Raw genomic sequence first — 10,697 nt, forward strand, 5'->3', positions numbered from 1 at the left:
TCTTTCCCTCCTCAACGCCTGTAATTACAAAGTAGAAGACACTAGGATTATTTCCTTATGTAGATAATATAAATTTTACCAATATTCAGGAACAGTTGAGGCTGTTACTTCTTTTGGACTCCAGTAAAGAGAACAGGCTGTTTTCATTCCAATGACTAACTACAAAACATTAAACTTCTCTGGATGCTGAATAATTAATTTCTTTACTGAAGACATGCATCCACATAAGCCACCTATAAAACAGGCTTTTATTTTTCTTTGCTGATTCCCCAGCGTATTTCCCAAAACACTTAAGATAAATATTGCATTTTAATTATTTAATATTTAAACTGCAATTTTTATCCTTTTCTTCCACTCCTTACATTTGTGTGTGTATAATTAAATAAAAAAAATATTGTAGGAATTACCTCTTCCCCTGTTTTTTTACATCATACAGTATGATGGGCCTCTAAAGAATTGGTAGTCACTAAGAATCAAAGAGAAGGTGGAAAAAAGAAACTGGAAACAAATCAGTTTTCAGAAATATTTAGAAGCATAAACTAGCTGATTCAAACATCAGCATTTTTAGCTGTTGGAGAGGCTGACAACCCCTTTCTATTCCTGCATTATGAAAGCTGTCTTATCATCCTTTTTTAGCTCAAAACTTGTTATTTTATAAACATTTTTCTTCATTTCCCTAAGCTCCCTACTTACCAGGCTGTTTTGCAGTCTAGAATGAGGTGTTCATTGCCAAGTCTAAGAAACCAAACCATGTTTCCAGCTGATGGGAGAAAGTGGGAGCAGCTGCATGCCACGTACATGCAAACTATTCTCACAGTACTGGAGCAAGAAGAAAGGCTTCTCTACAGTCAGCAAGCATGAAGAACTGCTTCTAATCAGAATACACACAGAGTGCCCAGTCCTCCTGCTCTTTGTCATCTTTGCTCCTGAGCCCCTCTCCCTCACCATCGTTGCTACTCCAGGGATCTCAAAACAGACCTTAAAGATTCTTGTTAAATATTGGCTCTACAATTTAAAATTTACACTGACTTTCACATTGGAATTATTTCACTGTTCAGTGTAGTGTGTCCCCATCTTGCAGATGACTATTATTTTGCTTAAAATACAAGACACTAATAAACCAACATCTGTTCTAGTATCTTCTTGGGAATTTAGGGTTATGACATCAGCAATCATGTTCACTAAGCAAAATTATCTTATCAATTACATCAGCAGCGAAGCATCTGCTTTGAAGCTCTGGAAGTCCAAATTAATATAAAATTTATTGTGTTATTTTCTGCTTTGTAGCTTGTGTGTCTGGAACTTCTCTGCCAAAACCAAAACTTCCCTGCAACACAAATGGATAAATACATTCCTCATCTAGTGAGGTTCACAATCTACACCAGAAAAAAACTTTAGAAAAAAAGATGTTTATAAGATTTAGACAATTATTAAAAAACAATTTGGGGTTTTTTTCTGTGTAATACATTGTGTGGATATTGCAGTGCATTTTTATTTTTACAAAAGAAAAAGGAATTGACAAAAGGCAGTGTGCTAGAAAGCAAGAGTAGATGGCACAGGGTCAGATGAGCTTTTAAATACCACTAAATTTGAGGACATAATGAGAGAAAACAGTTGTTCTCAGGATTTTATTTCCTAAAATAGCAAATCCTGAAAGCGGGCTGTACATAAATCAGTGTGTAAATACTCTTGTCTTTCATTAAGAGGGCTAGTTCGGATTCTTTTTGGTTTTACTTTTACCTACTACACCTCTCTATTTGATTAAATTCTAACAGAAGCTTTTATATCTTTATCAGCTTACTGGTGATTCTATTAGAGCTTATGTGTTATAAAGTTCCAATGTTCTGGCTTAAGAGAAAACACATTAGCTGTTTCCTGCAAAGATGGGCACGTAAACAGCCCTCCAGGTTGCATTTAATTATTTATTTTCCTTCATGAACAGATATAGAAGCAGCAAACCAAGAGAGATACACTGGAGAAAAAGGCTGCGTTGGCATTTTGCCAGTTGGTAGGTGCAGCAGAAGAAACTTCATTGCTGTTCTCTTTAAAATGTGCGGTTATACCCCAGCGGAACAGAAGAGGTCACACTCCAGCTAGCTCATCCCTTACCCGCTGCTGGTCCTGCTGGGTAGGATTCCCTCTAGGTACAGTTCCTGCGATCTGGTGTATACAAAGTAAAATGCTGCTTTCACTTTCTGTCAGTAGAGTAAAATTATGAAAACTGGCCTAGCTCTCTACTACAGAGCAACTGTTTTTCCTCCTCAGCAGAATTTATGAGCTATGTTCGCCTTGGGAGTCAACCTGCAAATCAACAAAAACCTTTCAAGAGCAAAAGCCAAATAAAACTGCAATCCATGTTTATGCAAAATAGGGCCAACTTACAGAGTAGGTCTCTGAGGTCAGCACAACTGGACAGTAAAATAAACTGACGTACTCCCAGCTCCAAATATACACAGCCTTACCTGAGGGAAACTGTCCATAGCACAACATAGAAACAATGAACAATGTAAACAGGCCAAGGTACAAAAAGCAGAGAAGTCAGAAGTGGAAGAAATCAACAGCACAAATACATTTCAAGTCTTTATCTTGAACAATATATCTTTTCCCAGACTGAGAAAACTAACTGTAAGAATTCTTGCTCTCCCATAACTTTCTCTAACAAAATGAAAGAGAAAAAGGTGGAGACTACACTTAACATGGTAACTCCAGATCCTGCAAAGTGTAAACAACACAGTCCCGTCCACCACCACTCAGATGTCATAACCCTCATGGGCTGTATCAATGAGATAGACTATACCTGTCCCTGTCAAAGAGGCAGCTGCAGGTAGGACTTTATAAATCAATATCAGAGAAATCACTAGCAAAAAGGAGTAATTTTTCCTGTTTGCTCACTCCTAGCAAACAATCATTCCACCAATAAAAAATTCCTTCTGTTGAAAGGGAAGCAAAAATAAACATAAAGGAAAAAGTTTTCCTGTTTGTTTTTTCAAAATAGCCACCAAAATCGTAACAACTGTTTAACACAAGAGAAATGCCCCCACAGTGCAATTATCAGCTAGAAAAATAAACACACACCAAAGAAATGACTGAGTCTGAAACTTCACTTACAGATTTGTTGTCATCAAAGGCATGCTCTTCTATTTCCTCTTCCAATCTATCAGCTGCCTTCCTGACATCTTCTAGAATTTCATCAAGCATCGACAAGCTTTTGTTTTGATGCTGCATGTTCTTAAGAGCTTCCACCTGATGCTTTTCTGCTGCTAATAGTTCGACGTATTCCATTTCTTCCTGTTGAATTTTACAACACAGATGAAGAGCTACCCAGGCCTTTGAGCAGGAAAACATTTTACGTAAATGTACACTTATTTTGACATAAATAATCTTACAAGTGAAATTGTAAAAGCAATACAGACTTTATAACGGCATTGAAGACTGCTTTCCCTTGTGCCAATTTTCACTGGGGGAAGTGAGCAAGAAAAACAACAAAACAAAGTACTCACCAAGTGCCTTTTCTCATCAATTAAATAGTAGAGCTACCCTGAGGTTGCAATCCAGAAAATGCAAGAAAGGAATTACTTTGAGGAACTCATAGAAATGTTTCAGAGCCAAGTAAAGTTTCAAGCTTAGTGCTTTAGTAAGGAAGTATAATAAGCTTGAAAGCATAGCTTTACTAGCTACAACAAACTAATTGGAAGAAAAACACTGTTAATCTTAATTTTACAAGTCAGTTTATAAACATGGGAAGAGATCTGTTTATGGTTTTAAGAAATTACAACTGTGGAAACAACTACAAAAAATAAAAGCTGTTGGTTGAGAGTACAGATGAGCAGTGAAGCACTCCAGCTGAGGTTCTAGCTATATATGTTTCCCAAGAAGCACTTCTCCTTCCAGAAGTAAAATACTTTACTTTGTCCACCTTTTCAGTGTAGGCCTCTTATGAACTTGCACTAATGATTTCTGAAATCCATTTCCAGGCTTCAGAAGTAAGAAAATAAAAATGCTGATGTGGTTTTATATGGTGTAAAAGTCTTTCAGTAGCTTCTCTGATAAAGTTATGTTTCAGGTTCAAAAAGAGAACTAAGAAAAGATTTATTTACTGATCAAGACTGGACTTAACACTGCGCCTTCTACATTGATTACCAAAATGATACCAAATATAATACTTTGTGTATTGATAGCATATAATTAGAGGGGGCTTTTTTCTTCAAAAGGAGATGCTTCACTTTACATGCCTACATTATTTCAAAGATGAGCTGGTTGAGAGAGAGAACAGCTATGAATGAGGAAACATAAGCCATGGCAGACTTCTTCCCTTCAGTTAAGAGTCAGGATGCTGGGAATTTTTTAAACAAGAGAGACCATTTATGAGAGGCCATATTAATTGCAACGGGGAAGAACTAGACAGGACAAAAAAAATACAAGCAATCTCTTGGTCAGATTAAATTTCCAAAAACCACAAGTTTCAATCTCCATTTTAGATGCCCTGCCATACCCAGTCAAATCAGATACAGAGCATAGGTTTCCCTTAGGTTGTGTGTTAGGTATCTTAGATAACCTGAGCATTTCAGATAGTCCTAAACTCCTATATTTAAATAATTGAAGTGTCCCCTTCTCCACACATTCCTGAACTTACATTTTTCCCCTTGAAACCTGCAAGAACATGCATATAATTTAACTAACTCCTTGATGCCAAGAAGAGTATGTTCAGTAGTGCTTTTAAATGTAGCTTAACCCTCTTGAAATCCTGACAGTCAGATGAATACTTCTGGTTGCAATGAAACCACAGAATCGCTGGCTCCTGCCTGCTGGTGTTTAGAATTGCCATAGTTACACTGGTGTAATGAAAATCACCCAGTTCCCAAAATAACATGTGTGTTTGGCTCAATGCCAATGGCTTGTGTTCTTATGCAACACATAAGCAAGAGTCCTGGTCACTCTCCTACAGCCTCAAGGAAAAACATTTCCTACCTGTTGTTCCCTGCTAGCAGACATTGCTTGAAAGATGAAAAAAACAGCCCCCATATGAGCTGCAGATTCTGTCTCACTCAAGAACAACTTACAATGCAAGACAGAACTGGTAAAGGCCATCAAGAATGAAACAGGTTTCGGGTGGAGGGAGCTGATTGGTCCTTTCTGTCTGTTGTGATAGAGTGGCTGAAAAGTAAATTTCAGGGGAAAAAAAAAAAAAGGCTTTAATTTGCAAGAACTTTCTCTGAATATCAAGATAGAAGAGCTTTGAAAAATCTAAGTTTAACTGTAAGTTCCTTTAATGAAGACAAAGATTTTAACAGTTTATGAAGATGTTGTCTCTGTCTTCACCTACAGACCACTGTCAGGGCAGGAGAGTGGGACAATGGCAGAGAATGGTGTCATGAAAAGGACAAGCTATCTCAAACAGCCTGCTACATGTTCAGCAGAAGGGCATCACAGTACAAACACTAACTCATGCTGGGATTTGAGACATCTGACCACAAGGTATATACCAAACAGCCTTTTAAGCAAGGTAATACAGACAGGGATTGTGTGCTAAACAGGAGATTGGGACACCAAGAAACACAAGCAAAATTAAGCAAGATAAAGCAGGACTTTGTGGCAATACTGGTTAAGGACACAGTGCTGCTGTTGCTCCCTACTGTTTAATCAGGAATGAAATAGGCACATTTAGAAGGGGAAGCACCTTTGCACTACTTGTCAGTTATTTCTTCCATGAGTGTCCAAGTAGTAGGTACCCAAGAAATAAGAATCTGAGAAAATTAGGTAAGCTTTTGTTGCTTTTTTCTGAACCTCCATGCAGGTTTGTGAAGCAAAGGAAGGCAGAAGCTTCAGAGCTTCTTTCTTTCTCTAGCCCCCAATGAATGATTCCACTGTACTTTTCCCAATACCAGAACCAAGAAGAAAGGCATCAGACATTAATATATATCCCAACACTCAAGACTTCCAAATACTTCAACTCAACAGTAGTAAAATGAAGGGAAAAATCCAGTAACCTCTACAGAACCTATATTTTCCATTAAATCACTGTTTAAAAAAATGGAATGGATGTCTTATGAGTACACTAACAAAATAATCATAACAGTAAAATGCAACTGGAACAAAAATGGACCTAATGTGTCTCTTCTGAAATAATATATATATATATATATCCTGTTTAATTTTCATCTTTTTGGCATGCATTTCCCCACTATCCTTTGTTTCACATTATGTAACAATTGTTAAGGTTAGAACAACAACTATTCTGTTTAAATAAGCATGCACATAAGAAAGAGAAGTGTAAAAGATTGCTCATTAAAATAAACACATTGATGTGATAATGCAGAAAAAACTACACAATCCACCTCTGCAGAATTAAAGTTTTTACAGGATACACTTCTAAAACACATCATTATACACACAGGTCTCCTTTAATGAAAAAAATGAAGAAGCAACATTCTCAGGTTCAAGGACAGATTACTTCAGCATTTTACAGTAATGCTGCCAAGAATTAGGTAAATGAGAAAGAAGATTCTGGACAGCTTTACTGCTGCTATTTTAAGATCTCTGTGGGAAAAAAAAAAAAGGTGAAAAATCAAGTAATTCTCATGAGAACTGATACCAGCTTTATGCAGCAGAGGCTGGTACTACCATTAAGTGCCAATACCAAAGTCACATTGAGCACTTCATTGGAACACACCTAGGTCCAAGCTACTCCTTACACAAATTTGTCATAATTTATCTTTGTTTCATCTACACAGACCACTCCAGTCTCCCAGGTCTGCATCCTAACTCTACTTCCACCAGCCTTTTTGGCACAATTCACTGCACACCTTTCTTCCACACAATCTCTTGCCATTTTCACCTGCTCAGATCTGCACATCTCTCACACAAATGCCCTTTGGCGAGTCTCCCACCTCAGATGCTATATCCCAATTACACTTTTTTCCTTCCCTTGTATAAGGGCAGCCTCTTCTTTCAGAAGAAAGAAGCTATAAAAAATTTCTTAATATATTCCTCCAGTGGTTATGGGGCAGAGCAAGGAAAAGAGCCATTTAAATACCAAATCAATTAAAACACATTCCTCTCAATGGGAGACTTTCAGGACACAGTCTGAGCACTATCAAGTCCAGTAGACAGTGACAGATTGTGCACACCCTAACAGGTCTGCATTAACATGGGAACTCAAAGTTTCCATTAAGGACTTGTGCTCAACCATTACTCATCTGTGCTTTTCTTGGTAAAGTTATCCCAGCCAGCTCTTTCTTGGAAGTACTGTTTTTCAACCAAAATCTGCACTTCTTAGGATAGAAGTACAGTAATGAGATTAAAAATCTAGTCACCTCCTGTTTTGCATGGTCAATTTACCCACATCTACACAAACATGGAAATAAAAGAAGCAGTTCTGTTTAAATTGTAGACTTTGGTTATACGATTCTCATTTGAAGTGGGGAAAAAAAAAATAGTATTTTGCCAATTTATGGCATTATTTCCACTCTGATAGCACAGTTGCAAGCCAGTGTGATTATGTGCACTGACTCACTTCTTCTGTTCCTTTCCCTTTAACATAATATTTGCTGTTGGTCTCACAATTATGTTTAGCTTTGTTTTGAAGTAAAAACTATTGACTGGTAGTAAGTTTAAAGTTCTACAACAGAATTACTTCTAATTTTAATAAAGAGAACAAATACTTAATTCAAAATCCATTTTAAAGAGTATAATACTGCAAGTTTAATGTAGCTCCCCTTTTTACTGAAATTAATCTTAATAAAATTAAGAAAAGTGATTTTATTAATGTAAATCCACTTTTTTATTAGAAAAATATTAAAAAACGTGCCATAGTAACATTAAAATCACTAGTAGAATATTAATACTCCAGTAATAAACATGGGGGAACTAACCTTAATTGCAGCTTCTCTCAAGGCTTCCAGTCTCTGTCTACTGCTTTCCTTCATATTTACAACATCTTTGTAATCACCCTGTAGAGCTCTCTGGAGGCCATGGATTGCTTGAAAGACTGAGTTTTCACTTTCATTTAGCTCCTTTTGGAAAATTTCAAAGGTGTGCACCTGAAAAAGCTTCTCTTCGGCTGACAGTCCCACATCCTTCTCAACTGCTCTTATAGCACTTTTTAGTTTGTTGAGAACAACGTTCTTCTGGCGAAGAAGGCCGGATAGTTTTCTGCAGTTCTCCAACACCCACTGCTTTCTCTGAGTGATAACAGCTCCCTTCCCACGGTGCAGCTTTATTGCATGCTTTACTACATCCTCACGTTCTGCAGGGTTTGCTAACTGCGCACAAGGCAGTGAAACCAACGTCCATAGGGAAATGAATCCAGTCGCCTTCATTCTTCACTTTTTATTGCTGCTGGGAGAAACTGAATAATCCACAGCTGCTCAAAGCTTTCTGCTACATGGTTTCTGCATCTCCAGTGCGCATACCATGCTGCAAGACAGTACCAATCAGTTATCAAACGTGATAATGTCAGGCCAATAGGTCACAAACGCATGCAAAACAAACCTAAGACTGCATCCTACACTATGAATGTACGTGGTCTCCTTCAGTCAAGAGTTATCAAACCCAAGAAATAGCCCAAGGTTACTGATCTATTTTTGTCTTCCCCTTGACTATTTTCTAGAGGTCATCTTGTTTTAAAAACACTGAACAGAAAGCTTGGTCATCTGAGCTGCCTCTTAGATGAGAGAAAAGCCATTAAAAATAGTAAGCTATAATGCCATACGCTGTACTTCAACCTAGTATCAGAATTCATTCTTCTTATCTATCAGTAAACCTCTAGTATTTTTTTTCAAACCTATCTTAAAAAATCGTATCAGAATCATGTATTATTTATACAGCCACAGAAGCATTAACACATTCAGGCCTACAATACGAAAGGAAAGAAAGCTTAACTGAAACAGATTACATTATAAAGCAGACTCATGAAGGAAACACAGTAAAGCAAAACTTCCCAGACTTCTGAGCACCCCCAGTTTTGATCAAAGAAACAGGCTGCAGAGCCTTGAATTCACCGGGGCCCACCTCTCCAGCTTGTCCAGGTCCCCCTGGGTGGCATCCCGTCCCTCTGGCACATGGACCACACCACTCAGCTTGGTGTCATCAACAAACTTGCTGAAGCATTTGACTTCAAAGCTGATTATTGATCCTCAGGACTTTAAAGCAGAGTTATAAGAACACTAAAACTAAAATCAATTCACCCATAGGTTTGTTTCCCAGAAGCTACTTGAAGACCTATATTTAAACTGCTATATTTGCTTTTAAAACCAAGCAAAACTTCAAAATTAAGAACCAATTTCCTTCCCCCAGATCCTACAGGAAAATACTGACCTTATCATATAACAGTAAGGTTACATTTTCTTTAAAAAAAAATCAACCACCAAACAAACCCCCAGGAAACCCATACACCACAAAGCCATAAATAGCCAGGTATAAATGCTTGTTAAAAACACACATCCATCACTGAAGCATGAAAACGGACAACATACTACATGTTAGCAGATCATCAACAGAGCAGGTAAATCTAAATCTTTAGCTGCAGTTTTGCTCTCTAAGCAGCCTTACAGAGGAACCAACACAGGGACACAGTCACGTGGAAGCAGCTGCCTGAGAGACAACCTCCTTTCCTCAAAATGCAGCTGCAGTCACAAGTGTCCAAGTCAGCCATCATCAACACGTAGAATGGGAAGGAAAGATGGGAAGCACAGCCATGTGCTGCCTTGGTATTTAAAAAGCCCTCCCATCTCTGTTGCAGTGAGAACTAAGAAAACCTGTCTATGGGTTGGTTTATCACTTTTCAAGGCATGAAATACAAGCCAAGGCATTTAGATGTTGATAGCTGACTGTGGACTAGGGTTTAACAACACGAAGAGCCAAGACATTGAAACTCGAGAAGGAAAAGTGTAATTAAAGGAGCAAAAGCACGCTCATTTCAGTAAAATAATGAAGTAGAAATATTTCAGAGTTTTGCTAAAGCTACACGGTTTAAGAGATCAGAAGAAAAACCCCAAACAATCCCCACCACCCAGCAAAGTTTTAGAGTGATATTTAAGGACATATTTCTTCATGTGGAAAGTAATACTCTTCCTGTTCAACATTTCTGAAGAAGAGATTTTGCTAAATATATCCCAACCTATTCTTGCAAGGAAGAGGAAAGCACCTGGTGTATATTCAAGCTTCCGTTTGCAGGGAAATAAAACTGCTTCACTCTGTCTTACATAGAATGTCCAAACACGTAACTACATCCTGAGAGGAGTTTTACACCACTAAGTCTGCCCGTTCCTGTCCTGCGAAAACTTAACACCGCGGTTCAGACACGGCACAGTTTTCTCTCAGTAACAGTGTATTTACTCGGCTAACAAAAAATACTTAGAAAAGGGGCAGCCGGGCCAGGAGGGCTCAAAAGCTCTTAAAGGAGTAACGACCTCAATATGAAAACTGATTATGTGCTCCGAGTGTAAATAAAGAGATGAAAAAAACCTCACCCCTCCCTGTGCACGAGCAGCTATCAAATTAGAGGGAACTCCCGTAGCTGGGAGTCCCTTTAAAGCCCGGTTTGCTTCCTGACGTCTGTCAGTCCGTATTTCCCACGTCTCCCTTCCCGGACACGGTCCCGTAGCACCGGATTTCACCCGGCTGACACCACACCCTGCCTCCAGCACAACCAAGCCCTGATAACCCTCATCCCAAACCCCTGCGGCTGCTCCTTCCAC

General features: G+C 38.4%; 1 protein-coding gene across 1 annotated transcript in view; it reads right to left on the reverse strand.

The window, feature by feature from the left end:
- TMCO3 (transmembrane and coiled-coil domains 3) overlaps nucleotides 1–8,418 on the reverse strand; it is a 29,440-nt gene extending 21,022 nt beyond the window's left edge. The window contains exons 1-2 of the mRNA XM_009997911.1: nucleotides 7,872–8,418; nucleotides 3,109–3,288 (exon numbers count right to left, since the gene is read on the reverse strand). Of these exons, the coding sequence (XP_009996213.1) occupies nucleotides 3,109–3,288; nucleotides 7,872–8,318 (627 nt within the window). The 5' untranslated portion in view covers nucleotides 8,319–8,418. The remainder of the gene's footprint in view (nucleotides 1–3,108; nucleotides 3,289–7,871) is intronic.
- Nucleotides 8,419–10,697: the final 2,279 nt, after the last annotated feature.

This window comes from Chaetura pelagica, unplaced genomic scaffold, assembly GCF_000747805.2.
Source record: "Chaetura pelagica isolate M959 unplaced genomic scaffold, ChaPel_1.0 scaffold123, whole genome shotgun sequence".
In the NCBI taxonomy this organism is placed as follows: Eukaryota; Metazoa; Chordata; class Aves; order Apodiformes; family Apodidae; genus Chaetura; species Chaetura pelagica.